At 52.6% G+C, this 23,205-nt stretch overlaps 1 protein-coding gene across 7 annotated transcripts in view; it reads left to right on the forward strand.

The window, feature by feature from the left end:
- TMEM63C (transmembrane protein 63C) overlaps positions 1–23,205 on the forward strand; it is a 143,703-nt gene extending 120,498 nt beyond the window's left edge. For 4 of the 7 annotated variants that reach the window (XM_012476839.2, XM_064375061.1, XM_012476840.3 and 1 more), the window contains exons 15-25: positions 352–474; positions 898–1,051; positions 2,297–2,403; positions 4,105–4,191; positions 9,937–10,002; positions 11,655–11,817; positions 12,075–12,180; positions 12,596–12,763; positions 15,287–15,396; positions 17,086–17,157; positions 20,351–23,205. In XM_012476839.2, coding sequence (XP_012332262.1) covers positions 352–474; positions 898–1,051; positions 2,297–2,403; positions 4,105–4,191; positions 9,937–10,002; positions 11,655–11,817; positions 12,075–12,180; positions 12,596–12,763; positions 15,287–15,396; positions 17,086–17,157; positions 20,351–20,551 — 1,357 coding nt within the window. In that variant the 3' untranslated portion in view covers positions 20,552–23,205. Of the gene's footprint in view, positions 1–351; positions 475–897; positions 1,052–2,296; positions 2,404–4,104; positions 4,192–9,936; positions 10,003–11,654; positions 11,818–12,074; positions 12,181–12,595; positions 12,764–15,286; positions 15,397–17,085; positions 17,158–17,322 lie in introns of all 7 variants that reach the window. The other 3 variants (XR_001111430.2, XR_001111431.2, XM_012476842.2) reach the window with 3 other exon arrangements.

Raw genomic sequence — 23,205 nt, forward strand, 5'->3', positions numbered from 1 at the left:
ATTAGTAGCTATTGATATTAAGATGGGGCTAAAATTAGCACCTCCCTTACCAAATCACACAGACACAGTGTGTCTGTGTGCTGTCACTGCTGTTAAAGGGAAAGGCAGAAACTGACAAGCACATGGCAGTCTAGGCACCCTCCAATGCCCTTTCCTCCAGATACTGGGCCTTAGGAACTGTCCGCTTCTAAGGTGCTGAAGAATATCCAAGACTTCAAGAATCCCTAGGAAAGGGTTGAGCCCCCATCTGTAGGACCGCCATAGTGGCCCCGAGCCCCTGGCATGAGGCCCTCTTAAGCCCATCCTCCCACCCCCAGACCCACATCTTCTCCTCCTTTCCCCTCTCTGCAGTGTCCGCGAGGATTACAAGTACATCCAGTGTGGTGTACAACCCCAGCAGTCCTCAGTGACCACCATCGTCAAATCCTATTACTGGAGGGTTACTCTGGCCCCACACCCCAAAGACATTATTTGGTAAGCCTCCTCCATCCCTCCCCTCACCTCTGAGCTCCTCTGAGACTGAAGAAGGCAGCAGGACAGGGCCTTCTCTCTCCATGTCCCCAGTGGAGACTCCAAGGGAACTAAGTTCCATGCTGTCCTGAGCACCACAGCCTCTGTGTACCCCCAGATTCATTCCCACAAGTGTGGGAGGCATCCAACCCTTAGCAAAAAGGTTTCTCCTGCAGAAGGAACTCAGGTCCATTTTTTTTGGCTGTATGCTCCAGATCCTTTACAGTGTGACGAGGGTGGCCCGGGGCCCATTGCATGCAGGTCGGGGCCCAGGAGGCTGAATTAGACCAGGGTAGCCTGGGTCCACAGCTGGCATGCAGCAAACAGCACGTGGGCTCTAAGAACTGATGTCTCTTAAGTGTGCCTCCTTCTTCCATCCCTCCTTAGGAAACACCTGTCTGTCCGCCGCTTCTTTTGGTGGGCCCGATTTATCGCAATCAACACCTTCCTCTTCTTCCTCTTCTTCTTCCTCACCACGCCTGCCATCATCATAAACACAATCGACATGTACAACGTCACCCGCCCCATCGAGAACCTTCAGGTGCCTCCTCTGCTCAGGCCAGGCCTGGGGGCCCCAGGGAGATCAAGGGAGAATTCAGGCGAGGATGGGATGGGGGACCCCTGGGACGGGGCTGTGGAGTCCATATAGTGCGAACTTTGTGGAGGTGGCCATGGTGCAAATGGTGGGGTAGGGTTTGCTTTGTTCTAAAAAGATGAAGGTGGGTGACTTCCAGTCTTAGGGACCAGGGCTAGAGTGGGAAGGGAGAGTGGGGAATCCATAGGCAGGTCCTGGGGTGAGTTGGAGGGGGTGTTGTCCTGGCAACATGGGCTCAGAGGTCTTCATGGATGGGGTCATCCCAGGCCAGCTGGGGGTCCAGAGGGCATGGTAAGTGTGAGTGGCTCTGCTCTCTGCAAGTTGTCCAGGGCAGCAGGCTCCTGATTTGTGTGGTAGGGTTGAGGGTGAGGAAGAGTGAAGTAAGTCACAACGCAGCCTTCTCAGAGAAGTGTGAACTCCAGATCTGCCTCCACCTCCCTCACTCCAGACACCCACACTCCAGGCTGGGAGCCTCAGCCCTGGAGGAGCCATCCCTGAAGTCAGGGGACTCCTCCTGCTGATGATGCAGGTCAGAGGGAGCACTAGCCCATTTCCAAATTATCCTCAAGGCTGTCACGATGAGCCTAGGAGGCCCCTTCCTCTGTATTCTCTCCATCCCCATTTCCAATAACACACATGGGTACATGCACGTGCACACACACACACAAAGTCAACACGTGCACATGCACACACGCACACAGAGTCAACAAGTGCGCATGCGCATGCACACACACACGCACACACACCCAAGTCAAGCCACACCACTTCTGCTGCTTTTTGTTCCCCTTTGTCAATTTCATAATAGGCCCCAGACCCCCTCCCGCCAGGCGTCCTGGGCATGCCACAGCTCTCCCTGGGGACTCCTCCATCCTCGCCTCCACCTCTGCTCACATGTCATCACAGCAAAGGCAGTGTCACCTCCCAGCTGGCTCTGGCCTTAGGAGGGAGTCACTCAGGAAAGCTCAGGCTGCCCTTCCAGTGACCTCAGCATAGAAGGCCTAGCCCCGCAGGGACTCCACTTGACCTTGGGTGTCAGCCTCTGCCTGGCCAGGAAGGCCATGAGAAGGGCCGGCCCCTTGCAGCCTTCAGAAGAGCAAGCCAGCCCTGCAAGTGAGCGGGAGAAGAGGAGGCAAGAGGAAGGGGCTGCTTGTGTTGACATCTCTCCTGCCATCCTCCGCTCTCCCCCTGCAGAGCCCAATCGTGACCCAGTTCTTCCCCTCCGTGTTGCTCTGGGCCTTCACAGTGATACTGCCTCTGATTGTCTACTTCTCCGCCTTCCTCGAGGCCCACTGGACCAGGTGACTTGGGGGTCTCCTCTCCTAGCCCTGCAGTTTCTCCAGCCTCTTCTTCTGCCCTGGCTTCCCCGCCAGCCTGGCACTTGGGCCTCCCCTCTAGTCTAAGGAGGAGAACTGATAAGGGATGGTTTTGATACCTGAAACCATCCCCAAAGACCAACAGGTGTTCTCTCTTTGGAAGGAGGGTCTGGGTGGTCTCTGGGCCCCTGGGATGCTGAGACAGAGCCACCGTCTGAGTGTGGGGCCAAAACCAAGCCCTCCTGCGGCTTCTCCTTCAACCCCGAACCATATCCTGAAGGCATGGAGCTATAGGCATGAGCTAGGCAGTCCCACGCATTCCAGACAGAAGGCACAGGAGAAAAGACTCGTGTAGGACAGGCAATAGAGTACTGTGGCCACACAGAGTGGCCCACGAGCTCACTGTGACTGTCATCACATATGGCCCACACCATGCCAACCTTCGACCCAATCAGGAGCTTTCCCATTTGTTAGCCTTGATGGTTCTATGGTGGCGGCTCACCGGGTAGAAAGTATTTGCCATACCCTGGGCAGGTGGCACTACTTTGGCTTGAAGGCTGCATGTATCTCAAAAGTTGTTTCCTGCACCAAAAGTTTGTACCATTCCACCAGGCAGCAAGCCAAAAGGTTTGTCCTAACAGAAAGCCTTCCTGGCCTTTCCTCTGGCCAAGAACAAGACTTATATTGATCACTGAAACTCTGCAGGGATTTTGCGTATTCTTGGTAATGTTTCTTTAACACAGAGATGTCAACTATGTGGCACATCTGTGCCTTCCTGTCCCTTCCTGTGCCCAGCACAGATATCACTAGTCGATCATGCTGTTCTTTCCTGCCGCTCCCAGATGGAGCACAGCTCACAGTGGTGTATGGAGATGGCGTCAGTATGCACTATCAAACCCATTTCCCAGCCCGGACCTCTACTCTACATCCATCTGTATTAGTCCGTTTTCACACTGCTGATAAAGACATCCCCGAGACTGGGCCATTTAGATAGGAAAAAAGGTTTATTGGACTTACAGTTCCACATGGCTGGAGAAGCCTCACAATCATGGTGGCAGGCAAGGAGGAGCAAGTAACATGTTACGTGGAAGGCAGCAGGCAAAGAGAGCTTGTGCAGGGAAACTCCCCCTTATAATACTGTCAGATCTCACGAGACTTATTCGCTATCATGAGAACAGCATGGGAAAGACACACCCCCATAATTCAGTCATCTCCCACTGAGTCCCTCCCACAACACATAGGAATTACAGGAGCTACAAGGTGAGATTTGGGTGGGGACACAGAGCCACACCATGTCAGCGTCTCTCTTCCTCTCTATTTTTCTTTTTTTGAGATGGAGACTTGCTCTGTTGCCCAGGCTGGAGTGATGTGGTGCAATCCCAGCTCACTACAACCTCTGCCTCCTAGGTTCAAGCAATTCTCCTGCCTCAGTCTCCCAAGTAACTGGGATTACAGACGCATACCATCCCACTCAGCTAATTTTTGTATTAGTAGAGACAAGGTTTCATGTTGGTAAGGCTGGTCTCGATCTTCTGACCTTATGATCCATCTGCCTTAGCCTCCCAAAGCGCTGGGATTACAGGCGTGAGCTACCGTACCTAACTCTTCCTCTCTATTACGTAGTTAGCCCCTTGGTTCTTCTTAGGCCATCCCCACTGATGAATATTTCTCTTCGTTTCCTTCTAGATCAAGTCAGAACCTGGTCATGGTACACAAGTGCTACATCTTTCTGGTATTCATGGTGGTCATTCTGCCCTCTATGGGACTGACCAGGTACCGCACTTCCAATTATCCCTCCTGTCTTAGCCAGGCTCTCCTTAGGGTTAAGACCTCTTCCTTCAGATACTGAGGCCTGCCTGTGGTTGCTGCAAACCTACTCCTCAAATGACAGCCTCGTGCCTGTCATAGGTATAGCATGAGCCAGGCTTCATAAAAGCACTAACGTGTCAGCCATGAGCTTGGCCAACATAGAGCTTATCATCTGGCTACGGACACAAGGCGTGCTTACCAGCTGACCTACAGCCCCACATGGGAACAACACAGCCAAAAAGCCATAGAAATTCAGAGAGGGAGAGAGTACTGTGAGAGACATGAGTGAGTACTGCGAGAGACACGAGTGGGTACTGCGAGAGACATGAGTGCGTACTGTGAGAGAAATGAGTGGGCACTGCGAAATACATGAGTGCGTACTGCGAGAGACACGAGTGCGTACTGCGAGAGACACGAGTGGGTACTGCGAGAGACACGAGTGTGTACTGCGAGAGAAATGAGTGGGTACTGTCAGAGACACGAGTGGGTACTGCGAGAGGCACAAGTGGGTACTGTGAGAGACACAAGTGCGTACTGTGAGAGAAATGAGTGGGTACTGTCAGAGACACAAGTGGGTACTGTCAGAGACACGACTGGGTACTGCAAGAGACACAAATGGGTACTGTGAGAGACACGACTGCGTACTGTGAGAGAAATGAGTGGGTACTGTCAGAGACACGAGTGGGTACTGCGAGAGACACGAATGGGTACTGCGAGAGACACGAGTGTGTACTGCGAGAGAAATGAGTGGGTAGTGTCAGAGACACGAGTGGGTACCACGAGAGACACGAATGGGTACTGCGAGAGAAACAAATGGGTACTGTGAGAGAAACGAGTGTGTACTGCGAGAGAAATGAGTGGGTACTGTCAGAGACACGAATGGGTACTGCGAGAGACACAAGTGCATACTGTGAGAGAAATGAGTGGGTACTGTCAGAGACACGAGTGGGTACTGCGAGAGACACAAATGGGTACTGCGAGAGACACGAATGGGTACTGCGAGAGATACGAGTGGGTATTGCGAGAGACACGAGTGTGTACCGCGAGAGAAATGAGTGGGTACTGCAAGAGACACGAGTGGGTACTGCGAGAGGCACAAATGGGTACTGCAAGAGACACGAACGGGTACTGCGAGAGACACGAATGGGTACTGCGAGAGACACGAGTGTGTACTGCGAGAGAAATGAGTGGGTACTGTCAGAGACACGAGTGGGTACTGCGAGAGACACGAGTGCGTACTGTGAGAGACACGTGTGCGTACTGTGAGAGAAATGAGTGGGTACTGTCAGAGACACGAGTGGGTACTGCGAGAGACACAAATGGGTACTGCGAGAGACACGAATGGGTACTGCGAGAGACACGAGTGGGTACTGCGAGAGACACGAGTGTGTACCGTGAGAGAAATGAGTGGGTACTGTCAGAGACACGAGTGGGTAACTGCGAAATACATGAGTGCGTACTGCGAGAGACACGAGTGGGTACTGCGAGAGACACGAATGGCTACTGCGAGAGACACAAGTGTGTACTGTGAGAGAAACGAGTGGGTACTGTCAGAGACACGAGTGGGTACTGCGAGACACACAAATGGGTACTGCGAGAGACACGAGTGTGTACCGCGAGAGAAATGAGTGGGTACTGTCAGAGACACGAGTGGGTACTGCGAGAGACACGAATGGGTACTGCGAGAGACACAAGTGTGTACTGTGAGAGAAACGAGTGGGTACTGTCAGAGACACGAGTGGGTACTGCGAGACACACAAATGGGTACTGCAAGAGACACGAGTGTGTACCGCGAGAGAAATGAGTGGGTACTGTCAGAGACACGAGTGGGTACTGCGAGAGACACGAGTGGGTACTGCGAGAGACACGAGTGTGTACTGTGAGAGAAATGAGTGGGTACTGTCAGAGACACGAGTGGGTACTGCGAGACACACAAATGGGTACTGCGAGAGTCACGAGTGTGTACTACGAGAGAAATGAGTGGGTACTGTCAGAGACACGAGTGGGTACTGCGAGAGACACGAGTGGGTACTGCGAGAGAAATGAGTGGGTACTGTCAGAGACACGAGTGGGTACTGTGAGAGACACGAGTGCGTACTGTGAGAGAAATGAGTGGGCACTGTGAAATACATGAGTGTGTACTGCGAGAGACACGAGTGCGTACTGCAAGAGACACGAGTGGGTACTGCGAGAGACACGAGTGGGTACTGCGAGAGACACGAGTGTGTACTGCGAGAGAAATGAGTGGGTACTGTTAGAGACACGAGTGGGTACTGCGAGAGACACAAATGGGTACTGCGAGAGACACGAATGGGTACTGCGAGAGACATGAGTGTGTACTGCGAGAGAAATGAGTGGGTACTGTCAGAGACACGAGTGGGTACTGCGAGAGACACGAATGGGTACTGCGAGAGAAACAAATGGGTACTGCGAGAGACACGAGTGTGTACTGCGAGAGAAATGAGTGGGTACTGTCAGAGACACGAGTGGGTACTGCGAGAGACACGAATGGGTACTGCAAGAGACACGAATGGGTACTGCGAGAGACACGAGTGTGTACTGCGAGAGAAATGAGTGGGTACTGTCAGAGACACGAGTGGGTACTGCGAAAGACACGAATGGGTACTGCGAGAGACTCGAATGGGTATGGCGAGAGACACGAGTGTGTACTGTGAGAGAAATGAGTGGGTACTGTCAGAGACACGAGTGGGTACTGCGAGAGACACGAATGGGTACGGCGAGAGACATGAATGGGTACTGCGAGAGACATGAATGGGTACTGCAAGAGACACAAGTGGGTACTGTCAGAGACACGAGTGGGTACTGCGAGAGACACGAGTGGGTACTGCGAGAGACACGAGTGCGTACTGTGAGAGAAATGAGTGCGTACTGCGAGAGACACGAGTGCATACTGTGAGAGAAATGAGTGGGCACTGCGAAATACATGAGTGCGTACCGCGAGAGACACGAGTGCGTACTGCGAGAGACACAAATGGGTACTGCGAGAGACACGAGTGTGTACTGCGAGAGAAATGAGTGGGTACTGTCAGAGACACGAGTGGGTACTGCAAGAGGCACGAGTGGGTACTGTGAGACACACGAGTGCGTACTGTGAGAGAAATGAGTGGGTACTGTCAGAGACACGAGTGGGTACTGCGAGAGACACGAATGGGTACTGCGAGAGACACGAGTGTGTACTGTCAGAGACACGAGTGGGTACTGCGAGAGGCACAAGTGGGTACTGCGAGAGACACGAGGGTGTACTGCGAGAGAAATGAGTGGGTACTGTCAGAGACATGAGTGGGTACTGCGAGAGACACGAGTGCGTACTGTGAGAGAAATGAGTGGGCACCGCGAAATACCTGAGTGCGTACTGCGAGAGACACGAGTGCGTACTGCGAGAGACACGAGTGGGTACTGCGAGAGACACGAGTGTGTACCGCGAGAGAAATGAGTGGGTACTGTCAGAGACACGAGTGGGTACTGCGAGAGACACAAATGGGTACTGCGAGAGACACGAATGGGTACTGCGAGAGATACGAGTGGGTACTGCAAGAGACACGAGTGTGTACCGCAAGAGAAATGAGTGGGTACTGTCAGAGACACGAGTGGGTACTGCGAGAGACACAAATGGGTACTGCGAGAGACACGAATGGGTACTGCGAGACATACGAGTGTGTACTGTGAGAGAAATGAGTGGGCACTGCGAAATACATGAGTGCGTACTGCGAGAGACACGAGTGGGTACTGCGAGAGACACGAATGGGTACTGCGAGAGACACGAGTGTGTACTGTGAGAGAAATGAGTGGGTACTGTCAGAGACACGAGTGGGTACTGCGAGACACACAAATGGGTACTGCGAGAGACACGAATGGGTACTGCGAGAGACACGAGTGTGTACTGCGAGAGAAATGAGTGGGTACTGTCAGAGACACGAGTGGGTACTGCGAGAGACACGAGTGCGTACTGTGAGAGAAATGAGTGGGCACTGTGAAATACATGAGTGTGTACTGCGAGAGACACGAGTGCGTACTGCAAGAGACACGAGTGGGTACTGCAAGAGACACGAGTGGGTACTGCGAGAGACACGAATGGGTACTGCGAGAGACACGAGTGTGTACTGCGAGAGACACGAGTGTGTACTGCGAGAGAAATGAGTGGGTACTGTTAGAGACACGAGTGGGTACTGCAAGAGACACAAATGGGTACTGCGAGAGACACGAGTGCGTACTGCAAGAGACACGAGTGGGTACTGCGAGAGACACGAGTGGGTACTGTGAGAGACACGAGTGCGTACTGTATGAGAAATGAGTGGGTACTTTCAGAGACACGAGTGGGTACTGCGAGAGACACGAGTGGGTACTGCGAGAGACACGAGGGGGTACTGTGAGAGACACGAGTGGGTACTGCGAGAGACACAAATGGGTACTGCGAGAGATACGAATGGGTACTGCGGGAGACACAAGTGCATACTGTGAGAGAAATGAGTGGGCACTGTGAAATACATGAGTGCGTACTGCGAGAGACACGAGTGCATACTGTGAGAGAAATGAGTGGGCACTGCGAAATACATGAGTGCGTACTGCGAGAGACACGAGTGCGTACTGCGAGAGACACGAGTGTGTACTGCGAGAGAAATGAGTGGGTACTGTCAGAGACACGAGTGGGTACTGCAAGAGGCACGAGTGGGTACTGTGAGACACACGAGTGCGTACTGTGAGAGAAATGAGTGGGTACTGTCAGAGACACGAGTGGGTACTGCGAGAGACACGAGTGCATACTGTGAGAGAAATGAGTGGGCACTGCGAAATACATGAGTGCGTACTGCGAGAGACACGAGTGCGTACTGCGAGAGACACGAGTGTGTACTGCGAGAGAAATGAGTGGGTACTGTCAGAGACACGAGTGGGTACTGCAAGAGGCACGAGTGGGTACTGTGAGACACACGAGTGCGTACTGTGAGAGAAATGAGTGGGTACTGTCAGAGACACGAGTGGGTACTGCGAGAGACACGAATGGGTACTGCGAGAGACACGAGTGTGTACTGTCAGAGACACGAGTGGGTACTGCGAGAGGCACAAGTGGGTACTGTGAGAGACACGAGTGCATACTGTGAGAGAAATGAGTGTGTACTGTCAGAGACACGAGTGGGTACTGCGAGAGGCACAAGTGGATACTGTGAGAGACACGAGTGCATACTGTGAGAGAAATGAGTGGGTACTGCGAGAGAAATGAGTACTGCAAGAGACACGAGTGGGTTCTGCGAGAGACACGAGTGGGTACTGCGAGAGACATGAGTGAGTACTGTGAGAGAAATGAATAAGTACTGCGAGAGAAATGAGTGAGTACTGTGAGAGACATGAGTGGGTACTGTGAGAGACACAAGTGAGTACTGTCGGAGAAATGAGTAAGTACTGTGAGAGACATGGGTGAATACTGTGAGAGACACAAGTGAGTACCGTGAGAGAAATATTTGCTCACAGTTTTGCAAACTGGCCCAGGTTTGCTGGAGGATGTGGCCTGTTGAGCTCAAAGGCCAAAGGTTTCGGGACCAGGACAGCCCAGCACTAAGAAGGCAGAGTGGAGGTGTGGACTGGCCAGCTGGAATAAAGCAAGGGTCTTTGGAGATTGGGCAAGGGAGAATGGTTGAACCCTCAGCCTTAGCTCAGGTTTGCTAACTAACAGGCCTGCCTTGTTTTTGCTTCTAGTTTGGATGTCTTTCTCCGCTGGCTCTTTGACATCTACTATCTAGAGCAGGCCTCCATCAGGTTCCAGTGAGTACTCCCACGTGTCCACCAGGGCTGCTGTGTGCACTCACTGGAGTGGGCATATGTGCTCTGCCCTGAGTCCAGCACCCAAATTTGCTCACAGAAGTGTGGACAAATGCTTGTGAACCTCCTCACTGGGCAGACTCATTACCTTTCCTGTGTTGAGATCTCTTCGGCAATCTGGTTAAGCCCAGGGACTCCTTCTCAGAATGATGTTTTTGAAATAATTGTATATTCACAAGAAGTTGTCCCAAAACAGTATGGGGGTGGGTGTTTCATGAGCCCTTTATGCAGTGTCCCCCAGTGGAAGCATTGTGCATAATTATAGTGCAATAGCAAAACCAGGATATTGACACTGGTCCAATCTGCAGAGCTTATTCAGATTCTGCCAGTTTTACATGTACTCTGAATGATGTCTTTACGTGCACAAAATACATGAATTACAAAGAAAACCAATTATACTGAATTATAGTTATCAAGATATTTTAAAAATCAAATTTTTGACATAGTTTTTATAAACACATCAATAACAAGATATTGCTTTTTTTTTTTTTTTTTTTGAGACCAAGTCTCATTCTGTCACCCAGCTGGAGTGCAGTGGTGCAATCTCGGCTTACTACAGCCTCTACCTCCAGGATTCAAGCAATTCTCCCACCACAGCCTCTCGAGTAGCTAGGATTACAGGCGAATGCCACAATGCCAGGCTAATTTTTATATATTTAGTAGAGATAGGGTTTCACCATATTAGCAACGCTGGTCTCGAACTCCTGGCCACAAGTGATCTGCCCACCTTGGCCTCCTAAAATGCTGAGATTACAGGCATGAATCACCATGCCCAGCTGATAGTGCATTTTTTATATAGGTGAGCTAAAGTTACATTTTACTATCTTAAAAACATCAGTATAAAAGCTGATATGACTTATTGGATAAGAACATTAAACTAGGGGGATCTTCAACAAAGTAACATGCAGACCATGTGGGACATTCTGCCAATTTCAAATGTTTTTGTTTTTATGGTAACAATTGTTGAGAATCCCAATTTTCAAAGACATGCAAATGAGATGCAAACTTCCATAACTTGCTCTATAAGACAAGGATCAAGATATTTTTTAGTAGAGATGGGGTTTCACCATGTTTGCCAGGCTGGTCTCAAACTCCTGACCTCAGGTGATCCACCCACCTCGGCCTCCCAAAGTGCTGGGATTACAGTTGTGAGCCACCATGCCCCACCATATTGCCCACATTCTTCATGCAAGAAAATGCTAAATTTCAGTTGAAGATTCATAAAAATAAAGACGTTATTTTTTTCCCATCCTAGTTTACAGACCCCCAGAAACCCACTCATGGATTCTCCAGAGTCTTTGGACCTGGGTCAGACACCTTGCTTTGGATCAAGCCAATGCATGTATCCCCTAACACAACCGGGCTTTATGTGGTCCCCGCCCCTCCCTGCTCAATGGCCCGCTTGTTAACTTAATTGGGTTGGGGACATACGTATTATAGGAGAGAGAAAGAGAAGAAATGTTACTCTTCTTGCCTGTTTCTGTATCTCCACCCCCACTCCCATTTCCTCTGCTGCTCTCCTCTCTCCCCTCTTTTAACGTCTCTCCTTTTCCCCGTGACTTCTGTTCCCGCCCGCCCTCTCCCCGACTGCCCAGGTGTGTGTTCCTGCCAGACAATGGCGCCTTCTTTGTCAACTATGTGATCACGGCAGCTTTACTTGGCACAGGCATGGAGCTACTGCGTCTGGGGTCACTCTTCTGGTACAGCACCCGCCTCTTCTTCTCTAGATCGGAGCCAGAGAGAGTCAACATCAGAAAGGTACAGGCTGGCCCTTCACAGAGCACAACCCTCAGTTTCCCTTGGGAGGGTGACAGGAATAGGGCCTGCTAGAAGCCCCAAGGGGCTTGAGGTGGGAGGGATAATGAGGATGGGTGGTGGTGGGGCACCTTGGTCTCCTGGGCTAGAAAGGAGGCTGCCTCCAGGCCTGAGCTGCCAGGAGGCTGATGAGGAACCACAGAAGTAGCCAAGACAAGGGGACTGGGCCACCTCAGGGTGACACCTGCCTTCTGCCCCAGAACCAGGCTATCGACTTCCAGTTTGGGCGTGAGTACGCATGGATGATGAACGTGTTCAGCGTGGTGATGGCGTACAGCATTACCTGCCCTATCATCGTGCCTTTTGGTGAGTCATCTCCGAGGCATGCCCAAGGGCTGCACACCCACAGATGGAGAGGAGAAATTGAGCCCCACAATATCAGCCACCTCCTGGAGCACGAAGGAACCTGTGATGGGGAGGTGTCAGGGCTAGGGCCAAGCTGGGGGTGCGGGGGAGCTGAGGTTGGATGGCTGCTGAAACGAAATGTTTGCTGAATGAATGCATGAGTGAACGACTCTTCACCAAGCTGGAAGAATCAGTTCTGGGGGCCCAAGGGAAGCTGCTGGTCCCAGAGGTCAGCACCATGGAGCTCCCCCAACCCATCCTTGGCTGCTGTGACTCTGACAGCCCTGGATCTGGCTCTCAGGCCTGTGGAGACACTGGAGCCACAAAGGTCCTGATTGAAGGGGCCACTGAGTAAGTCTCCGCCTTTGGCCCCCAGGACTGCTCTACCTGTGCATGAAGCACCTGACGGATCGCTATAACATGTACTACTCCTTCGCACCCACCAAGCTGAACGAGCAGATCCACATGGCCGCCGTCTCCCAGGCTATCTTCGCGCCGCTCTTGGGTCTGTTCTGGATGCTGTTCTTCTCCATCCTGCGGCTGGGTAAGTATCGAGCCTGCCTGGAGAGCCCACTCCGCCTGCCCCACTGCTCTGTGAGTTCCTCAACACTGACCCTGTTAGAGGAGAAAAGCCCAGGCGGGGCAAGATGCTGCTCACCAGACCTGGCCACATCCAATGACTTCTCTGGGCCTAAAGGGCCTGTGTTCAAGTCTCAGCAGAGCTTCGAGGCTAAGGGGAGGGCCTAGATCAACATGGTCCACGGGTCTGACTCTGGGTTTCCAACGCTCAGGGTGGGAAACCTCATACTCCTTCATTCTAACTCCAGACACTCAGGAAATAGAATATCAGCTATTGGGAAGCTCGGTTCCCATGACATTTCCTCTGGGATCCTATAAGATGCCTGGTTTTTTGTTTTGTTTTATTTTTTAATTTTATTTTTTGAAACAGGGTCTTGCTCTGTTGCCTAGGCTGAAGTGCAGTGGTGCAATCACAGCTCACTACAGCCTTGACCTCCCGGGCTCAAACAGTTCTGCCACCTCAGCCTCCCTGGTAGCTGGGACGACGGGCATGAGCCATCATGACTGGCTAATTTTTTTTAATTTTGTAGAGATGAGGTCTCACTATGTTGGCCAGGCTGGTCTTGAATTCCTGGGCTCAAGCGATCCTCCCGCCTAGGCCTCCCAAAGTGCTGGAATTATAGGTATGAGCCCCACGCTCAGTGGTAGATGCCTGGTTTTGGGGGTTGCCAAAAACCTGGAAGAGGAACTGGAGACTGCAGTAGTGGCCAGCCTTTGCCTCGCTCTTTAGTTTCACAGAGCTGCTGTCCCTGCCCAGGGGAGCTCAGAGACACCCTCCTGGAAGCAGTCCCTGCAGGCCACAGATTAGAAATCCCTCAGCTTTCTCCCCTTGCAGGCACCTATGCCCCCCAGCAACCCCCAGCCCCACTGCCCTTCCCTCGGGACACTTGACCTTAACCTTCTCAGTGGTAGGAGAAGGAAGAGGTGGCATTTTCTTTTCTCTCCCTGTCATTCCCCCTGGGCTTCAGTCTTGCCAGGCTGAAGGTCTGAAAAGACAGAAGCTGAGTTGAGTTCCAAGGTGACGAGAAGAGGTGGTGTTTTCTTTTCTCTCCCTGCCATGGTAGCACCCATGGGGTTGGCTCTCAGTCATATATGTGTCTTACTCATTTGCTGTCAACCCCAATGGCTTATCCCGCTAGCCTTTCCCTGCCACCTCTCAGACTTCATTTTTTTCCATAATGCTTTTTTCTAAGAATAAAGGACTGCATGGATTGTAATGAAGTCTGGCTTTGGGGGAAAAAAAAAAGAATAAAGGACTGCATGTTTATTATGAAAAATAGAAAAAAATATAAAGACTAACATGTAAATGACCCATCATCTCACCCAGAGCCTGGTGTCTCTCGTTCCCAGCCCCACTTCCAGGCATGTGCTTTAGGTGGGAGCGTCGAGAGGGAGCTGTTGGTCTGTTGTTACTTTACAAAACTGTGATCATCCACATTGTAACATTCAGTCCTGTACCCTGAGGTTTTGTACTGAACGCAATGTTCTGAGCAGTTTCCGAGGTTGTTAAAAGACTGAACATCTAGGTGCCTTTCCGTGGTTGCCAGTTTTAGTCCGTTCTCCATGATTGGATATTGAGATTTACAATTTTTTGCTAATATAAAAACACTGCAGTAAGCATCATTAAGCAGTGATCTTTGACTGTAAAGCGTGATTTTAAAAATATTTACCTAGTTAGAAAACTGCTGCCATAAAAAAGGGACCAAATAGGCCGGGTGCGGTGGCTCACACCTGTAATCTCAGCACTTTGGGAGGCCAAGGCGGGTGGATCACGAGGTCAGGAGACAGAGACCATCCTGGCTAACACAATGAAACCCCATCTCTACTAAAAATACAAAAAATTAGCTGGGCATGGTGGCATGCACCTGTAGTCCCAGCTACTTAGGAGGCTGAGGCAGAAGAATCATTTGAACCCAGGAGGCAGAGGTTGCAGTGAGCCAAGATCATGCCAGTGCACTCCAGCCTGGGTGTCAGAGCAAGACTCTCATCTCAAAAAAAAAAAGGTAGGGGGTACCAAATATTCCCAAATGCAACGTAGGTGACTTTTACCTTCTAGATGTCCTCTCTGTGCCATCAGCAGAGATGACTGAGCATGCTCACTTCAAAAGGGCTTGCAGGGAAAGGTGTAGGTCAGAGATGGTGTTGGGGGCACTGGCGGAAATGGTCACTCATAGATACTTTCCAGGGACCGTGGTGTTGGAGGTGACTGACAGGTCAGGAAGGATACGTTGAACGGGCACTGAAGTGGGTACTGAAGTCAATTAAAATATTTTATCATGGACTCCACAAGATGCCAAATTCTAAACTTGTCAAATAGACAAAGGGATGATGTTATTGTGTCAGACTCCTTGATGCCATTGTTATCAGAGGAGGACTGGGCAAGGTCAAAGCCCTCACGGTGGTGCGTCACGGTCCCCAGGCATCTGCCTGTTGGGGTGGCATCTCAGCTGGCAGACTCCTGCCCATGGCCCTTTCTTCTCTTTGGCAGGCTCTCTCCATGCCATCACCATCTTTTCTGTGTCCACCCTCCTCGTTTCCATATTAATTGCCTTTGTTGGCATTTTTCTGGGGAAGCTTCGGATGGTCACCGACTACGAGGTGAGTTGCCAGCCTGCCCTTCCTCTACTGGTTCTCCTGGTCCCGGGGGGACAGAGCTGTAGGATACCCTCCTGGGCTCCCATAGCACCAGAGGACAAAAGGGTCTCGCCTTTCTCTCTGACCGTAGAGCATGGAGCCCAGTGTGCATGTATGCATGCCTTGCACCAGCTTAGACCCTGTCCCCTCTCCAGAAGACAACTGTCCTCTCCTTTTCTGCCCTCTGACACCTCCTCCAAACTGCAGGCTGCTGGCCCATCCTTCCTGCGATGTGAGTCCAGTGCAGCCACTGAGCTGTGAGCCTCCAAGGACTGGAGGCTAAGAGAGATGATGGAGCAAAGGAGGTTGTCGGGGGAGTTGATGATGATCTGGAAAAGGGGGATTATCATTTTCTCTCCTTTAAGACCCTAGGCTGTTGAACTTGAGGCTGCCATGTTTGGAGGTGGCCCCTGCCCCACATGACTCCTTTGGCTGTTGGCAGAGGGTCCAGCCTACGCATTAGGAGAAGGGAGCCAATCCATGCCCTTTTAGAGCCATGCCAACAACTGTGTGTTCCAGCTCAGCATTTTCCAGAATGGATGTCTATCCTGGGGCACTGGAGTGATTTCTAGTGGATCACAACATAATTTTTCATTTTTCATGGTTATGTATTTAACATTAACTTTCTGCTTATGACAACTGACACACAGTTTTCTGTTTATAATAGTGAATCGTTTCCTTTTTTTTTTTTTTTTTTTTATGAAATCTCGCTCTGTCTCCCAGGCTGGAGTGCAGTGGCATGATCTCAGCTCACTGCAACCTCCACCTCCTGGGTTAAGCAATTCTCGCCTCAGCCTCCGAGTAGCTGGGATTACAGGCGCCCACCACCAGGCCCGGCTAATTTTTGTATTTTTAGTAGAGACAGAGTTTCACCATCTTGGCCAGGCTGCTCTTGAACTCCTGACCTCGTGATCCACCCACCTCGGCCTCCCAAAGTGCTGGGATTACAGGCGTGAGCCACCGCACCCAGCTGAATCGTTTCCTTTTTAAATGAATATATATAAAGGAAAAGAAGCTGATTTTAAGGACTGACACCTGACTGAGCCAGAGGAGGGACTTGGAGGAGGATCTCCTTGCTTCTGATGTCTCTGTGTCCAGGGCTCTGGGCATGAGCACAGGCTGCCCTCTCTGCCCAGCCTTCCTCTTCCATGCCTGGCTGGAGTGCCAGTTAGTGAAGGGCCAGCGCGAATGACCCACTGGCTCTGTCTTTCTAATACAGCAGCGTCATGTGCTTGGGTTGCCCAAGTGTCCACTCTAGAGAAGGAGGATGGCCAGGAACCTAGGGTGCGTTGGTATAGGCTTCTGTCCAAACTAGAAGGGAAGCCATAGGAGTCCAGACAACAGTGCTGAAGTCAAGGCTTCTCCTGGAGTCTAAGCAGGCTTGTCTTTGAACCTCAGTCCCTCCTCTGCTTACTTCCCCCCACGATGGTCCTTGGGAATAGAACATTCCAAAAGGGACTCCCTCGCATCCCAGCCCTCTCTCTGTCCCCCTGGGCTTCAGTCTTGCCAGGCTGAAGGTCTGGAAAGACAGAAGATTAGTTGAGTTCCAAGGTGGTGAGAAGCCCAGGTGTGGAGTTGAGGATCCTCTGGATGTGGGGGGAGGGGCAAAGAGCAGACCCCCATCTGGTAACCCGCCACCTCTCCCTGCTGCAGCCCGAGGAGGAGGAGATCCAGACGGTGTTTGACATGGAGCCAAGCAGCACCTCCTCCACGCCCACTTCCCTCGTGAGTCCTGAGTCTCGGGGACAGGTCAGGAGGGTGGTGCTTGCAGGGGTGGTCTGCTCCAGTGGCATTGTGGGGGATGCCAGCATTTGGTGCCCGCTCTGGGTATAGGGGAGGAGATGGGGGACCCCTGGGCTCCCTCCTCTGACGCAGCAGGACTTGGCCCAGGTCAAAATGCTGCCGTGGCCCTGGCTGAAGAGTGGGGAAAAGAGAAGAGCCACCATGTACTCGGCATTGTCTGGAAGCCACCCAGAGAGCAAGTACTTGGTCAGGGAGGCCCAGACCTCAGCGACCTCGGTCATGTAGACGCAGGGGGGCCTGCTGAGGCTTGGTCTCAGGACCCAAGGCTGCCCCCAAGGGCACAGGTGCAGGCAAAGCGACGCAGACAGAGCTTCTGGGAACTATTATAAATCTGCACTGATGGTAAGGCAGGGACGCTGAATGAGCGAGCCGGTCTGCCTGCGGAGAGGCTGGCTTGGAGTGCAGGGCTCGCAGGCTGGGTGCTGGCTTTCAGATGGTGGCTCGGCCTGGAGGGGCATGGGCATGAACACCCACCTGCACCCCTACCACAAATGCAGCTGCAGGGCCACCAATGCACACACTGAGCTGGGTACTGGGGTCAGCCTGTGCCCCAAGGCCAGAGCACCTCGGAGGAGCTCTGAAGAAGGGTGCCAGCCAGCCTGGCACTCAGTGAAAGCATCCCAGAGGAGGAAGCGTCGAATCCGACCCCAGGAATGGGCATGTGGGATGCCAAGTGAAGTAGGGTATGGGGCAAGAGCTTTCAAGGACAAGGAACAGCCTGTGGAAAGCCCTGGAAGATAGATAGACCGTAGCTTGGGGACTGAAGACAGTTTTTGGCATGGTGGAAACAGAGTGGACAGCAGGGCCCTCGGGGAGCTGAGGCTTTCTTTAGTCATGGGCAGAGCTGGGTGTGAGTGCACAGTGACAGAGCACAGACAACACACCAGCAGAGGGCCAGAAGTCACCGGAGGGCCAGGTTTCCTCACTTTGAAAAACCCTACATACAGGCACAGATTACCTCTGACAGGGGACAGGAGAAAGTGCTTCGGTAATGAAGAGACGACCAGGATTTCAGAGTGAGAAAGTCTCTTTTCCTGGGACCCTTCCAAAAGGGCCCCTCTTGGAAGATTGTTAGCAATGAGGGTTTGAAATCTTCTTATGAGCCTGGCGCTTTGCTGTTTTCTCTCTTAATCTTTCGGTAAACCCACACAGTAGGGGTTTTCATCCCCAAATGGAGGCTCAGAAGATCAGTCAGTGTAGACTCCAGGGCACCAAGCAAGGAAGTGTCAGGACAAAGTTTGAACCAGGTCCATCTGATTCTAAACCCTATGCTTTTAAAACACATGACTAGGATTTATTTTTTAAATCTTGCCTTATTACAACAGGGCTGTGTGAACATCATGCATCATTACAGGGAGGGGAAAGGATAAGCAGAAATAAGGAAATAAAAAGTCCATATTCCCACACCCAGAGATGACCACTGATAGTGTACCTTCTTCCAGATATGTATATGTTATGTATCTCTTTCAGGTAATTGTATGTGATTTACATAGTTTTGCTCAAATGAAATAGTACTGGACATACTGCTCTATAAGACCAATGCACTGCCCACGGCACTAAGAGGGTGACAACACATATTGTTTTATAAACTTTTTTTTTTTTTGAGACAGTCTTGTTCTGTTGCCCAGGCTGGAGTACAGTGGCACCATCTCAGCTCACTGCAACCTCCGTCTCCTGGGTTCAAGTGATTCTCCTGCTCAGCCTCCTGAGTAGCTGGGATTACAGGCACCTGCCACCACATCCAGCTAATTTTTGTATTTTTAGTAGAGACGGGATTTCACCATGTTGGCCGGGCTGGTCTCGAACTCCTGACCTCAGCTGATCCACCTGCCTCAGCCTCCCAAGGTGCTGGGATTACAGGCGTGAGCCACTGTGCCTGGCCTATAACCTGCATTTTTAGTGAACAGTGTCTTTCCACATATATAAATTTCTGATCTCTTCAAATATCCAGTGCATATTCAAATTGCCCTAATTGTTCCAGAAGGCTCTTTTAGAGCTTGTCCAAACCAATATTAAATCTAGCACCTGTGCATCAGGGGTTCATGTCCCTTTTATTTTAGCACAGTCCCTTTTAAATGACCTGGAGAGACCAAGCCAGTAGTCCTGCAGAATGTTCACCTGGATTTTTCTGGCTGTTCATGATGTCTTATGACGGGTTCCATGATCTCCTTGTATTCTCTGAACACTGGAAGTTAGATCTGATGGCTCGATAGATTCAAGTTCAACATGGGGCTAGAGCACATTACAGGTAGTGCTGCAGTTTACACCCAGAGAGATGTAACATCCCGTTAATTCCCAGTCGTTAATGATGTCAACATGACCCTCTCATTAGGAGAATGGCAGATGGATTTTTCCGTTGTTCAGTTGACATTTTCCGCTTTATGACCAAAAGGCCATCTCGATGGTTTACCTGGGTGCCATGCAAATGTCTAGGTTCTTTTGTAGGAAAGCTGTTCCTTCCACCAGGGCCATTTGGTTTCACTGAAATAAACTCCCATGGGAAAGGTTTCATTCCACTCCCTAATTACCCATTTTCAAAATAAGGAGATGGTTTAAGAGCCACTTCAGAGAGTGACAATGGCTCTTTTTCCTAGTACTGCTGTGTTTTTCTAGTCTGCTGCCCTTCCGGGCATGGAGACCATTCCTGGGTGTGATAGGTTATATGACCAAAGTCTCCGCTAGCAGTTCCACACCCTGAGGATAGGCCAACAGTGACGGATCCCCAGGGCGTTCTGAATGCGCCTCTGAGCTGTATTAGAAAGTGCACTAGTTCAGGAAAGGGGGTCTCTCCAGACCCCAGCGGAGGGGAGCCTCATGTCCCCTCCCCTGGGTGCAGCTTGACTTGGAAGCAAGAGTGAATGAACACGTTCTAAAGGAGCAGTGGACTAGGAGTGGGGAGTCCCGCCACTAGCCCTGGGAGTGCCTAGATGCTCATTAAATGATCAAGAACAACTAGGCGGGTGAGACAGACAGGACCCAGGCTGCTGGGGAAGAAGGTAGGCTCCAAGGTTTGGAGGAGACAGAGGAGATGGGTCAGCCGTGGGAGGAGAGGGTGTGCCTAGGGCCTTGCTCCGGATGTGACCTCGCTCCTGTCTCCTGTCTCTATCCCAAGCAGCTCTATGTGGCCACCGTGCTGCAAGAACCCGAGCTGAACCTGACCCCAGCCTCCTCCCCAGCCAGGCACACCTATGGCACCATGAATAACCAGCCGGAAGAGGGAGAAGAAGAGAGTGGTCTGAGGGGCTTTGCGGGGGAGCTAGACTCGGCCCAGTTCCAGGAAGGGCTGGAACTGGAGGGCCAGAACCAGTACCACTGACCTGGACCTGAGGCCTCCGCTGGCGACGTGTTGAGGGGCCAGGGGAGGGCCTGGCGGGGGGAGGCAGGAGGGTGGCCTGGACGCCCCCACTACCTCCTGCAGACTTTGAGAAGCCCCCAGTGGAGACATCTGTCACCCCAGCCATGGGCCGCATGGGGGGGCCCGACCTGCTGCCCAGCCAGAACTGGGGGTGCTCAGCAGTGCTGAGGGAGCCTGGGAAGGGATGGAGGATACAGGCAAGCCCATGTCTTGAGAGAGGTGGCCGGAGCCCCGGCACAGAGACCGAATGCTGGGGTCCCTTCCTGGGGCCAAGATGGAGATGGCATGCCTAAGGGAGGAGGCAGAAAGAGGCCGCCGAAGGCTCTCTGGGGTCATCACCACTCCACATCAGCTGCCCTTCCAAGGAGCTCCTGCTGCTGCTCCTCCCCCCAGCCCCGGCCCATTCCTCCCCTGCAGTCTGAGGAGGCAAAGGTACATGCATGGGGCACATTAACAGGACACGGAAGGCCACCTCATCACGGGGCTCCCTGCACGGGCAGCTGTAAAGAGAAAGTTTCTGCACCCTCCCGAGCAAGGGGCAATGGAAAACATAGACCTGAGAAGAGGTAACTCCACCCTTTCCTGCTCTTCTGCCCTCCTCGATGTCCCCAGGAGCAGCAGGGCAGAGGCGCTTCTCCTTTCTGTTCGTACAAGGGTAGCTAGAGCGTGATCACCTGGAGCTCATCAAAGGAGACCTGTGTGCATTTTTCAGAAGGAAACCTTGGCTAGTCCTTGCTGGGTAACACAAGGTGGGGTGAGACAGAGGCTGAATTCATGGAAGGGGGTCTTCTCCCCTAAACTCTGGGTGGTGGGAAACCAGCTATACCTCCCCAAGCCCCAGGGCCTAAAGAGAAGACCCTCAAAGCCAAAGATGTGGCCACTAAAAGAGTCTCCTGCCTCCTACCCAACTGAGTGCCTGGGCCCCCAGCTTGGCCGAGATGGGCAGTACTTTAGGGTTAGAAGCCCATGCTTCAAACTGAGGGACTGACCATCACTTGTGTCCCAAATAGGACCCTTCCTCCCTTCTCTGGGCTGCCCCTGCACCCTGCCCTGAAGACCACCCAAGCGGCCTCCAGTGTGGCCTGGTTCAGACACTGCAGATGCTTCAATCATGCTGTCACCCCAGGACTGCCGGGGGTGGGGTGGAGGGAGAGCCACGTGCTCCAGGAGAAGCCCTTTCTGGAGAAGCAAGGCTGCCCTCCCAGGGCTGCCAGCACCTGAGACCTGGGGGAGCTGAATTCCGAACAGTGCTGGTGACACTCAGAACTTTGCCATTGCCGGTGAGAACAGGCCTCTGCCTCTGGGATGGGCTGTCATCGGGACCACCACGCAGCCCAGCCAGGGAGGACATGAGAAGGGCCAGTGAGGGCCTCAGTGAACCAGAACAAGCCAAGCTGAATGGGGTCTGTGTGCTCCAGGGCCTCTTCAGCCTCCTCCTCCAAAGGTCTGGGTCCCTGCCACCAACCTGCTGAAGGTTGGCCCCAGGCTCACCTCACCTGAGCGCCTCCACCAGGCCCAGGCACCTGGCTGCCCTGAACTCAGACCACCTAGGCCCTGTTCCTACCCCATCTTTGCCCCACCCCAGCCCCAGAAGCTCCAAGCTTCACCACAGGTGAGAAACCGTGCTCAATGGGCAGAAACTGCTGTATCCTCAGGACATGGCCCACATTTTGGCATGGGGGAATCTTTCCTAGAGCTTGGGTCTGCTGGGGAGAGGCTGTCTTGCCCATTCCTTGTCCAGCTAGGAATAAGGGGGTCATGCTACCTAGCCTGGCCCCTACACACCCAGGCCCCATAGGACCCCTTTCCCCTGGAATTTCACCAACCAACAAGGAGAAAGGACACTCCCAGCAGAGTGGTCAGGCCCAGCAGGAGCTTGGCACGCAGTGGGGAGGTGGCGGTCCCACCAGAAGCTGGCCTGGGGCCTCTCCTTCACTGGGCACAGCTTCCTGGCACCTGCCCCCAGTCCCTGCAGCCCCTGCCAGACTGTGGAAGCCACATATGGAAAAGGTCCTGGCAGACAGTGTGGCAGGATGGCCGGGGGCTTCTCCCTCTGAACCTGGGTCCTGTGCACCCTGGCTCTGAGAGAAGGTGATGAGAATGTGGGGAGGGTTCCAGAGTCCACTCTTCGGGGAACCAGCAAAGCCCCGCAGCAGTTGGCTCCATCCGGACCTCCCACGGTCAATGCAGGGCGGTGTGGGGGACATCTTTTAGCTCCCCCCAACCACATGCAGGCCCTCTCAGGCACCTCCTGCCTCTCTCACACCTGCCTCGCCCATTGCCCCCCCACCTACAGCCATCCCATTCCTCCACCAGCCACTTCCCAGCTGCCCCATCCCCCTCCACCAAATCATGCCCCCAGACTTAATCTTCTAGAAGGAGCTGCCGCCCAGGAACCGGTACTGCCTAGAGCCTCCAGGAGGGGCCCCAGTGGCCCCGCGCCCGCCTGCCTGACCCTCCGCTGCCCCGGAAGCAAAGTGCCTGTCAGCAGCGTTGCGTCCTCTGGGGCCCCCGGTGGGGGGTGTGGGCTAACCTTGGCCACCACCACTAAAGGAATGTGCCAGAATGCTGAACCTTCTTGTTATGCTATGACCGTGCCTTGAATAAACGAGTCC

This window comes from Aotus nancymaae, unplaced genomic scaffold (genome assembly GCF_030222135.1).
Source record: "Aotus nancymaae isolate 86718 unplaced genomic scaffold, 86718_ANA_hifiasm-v0.15.2.pri h1tg000011l, whole genome shotgun sequence".
NCBI lineage: Eukaryota > Metazoa > Chordata > Mammalia > Primates > Aotidae > Aotus > Aotus nancymaae.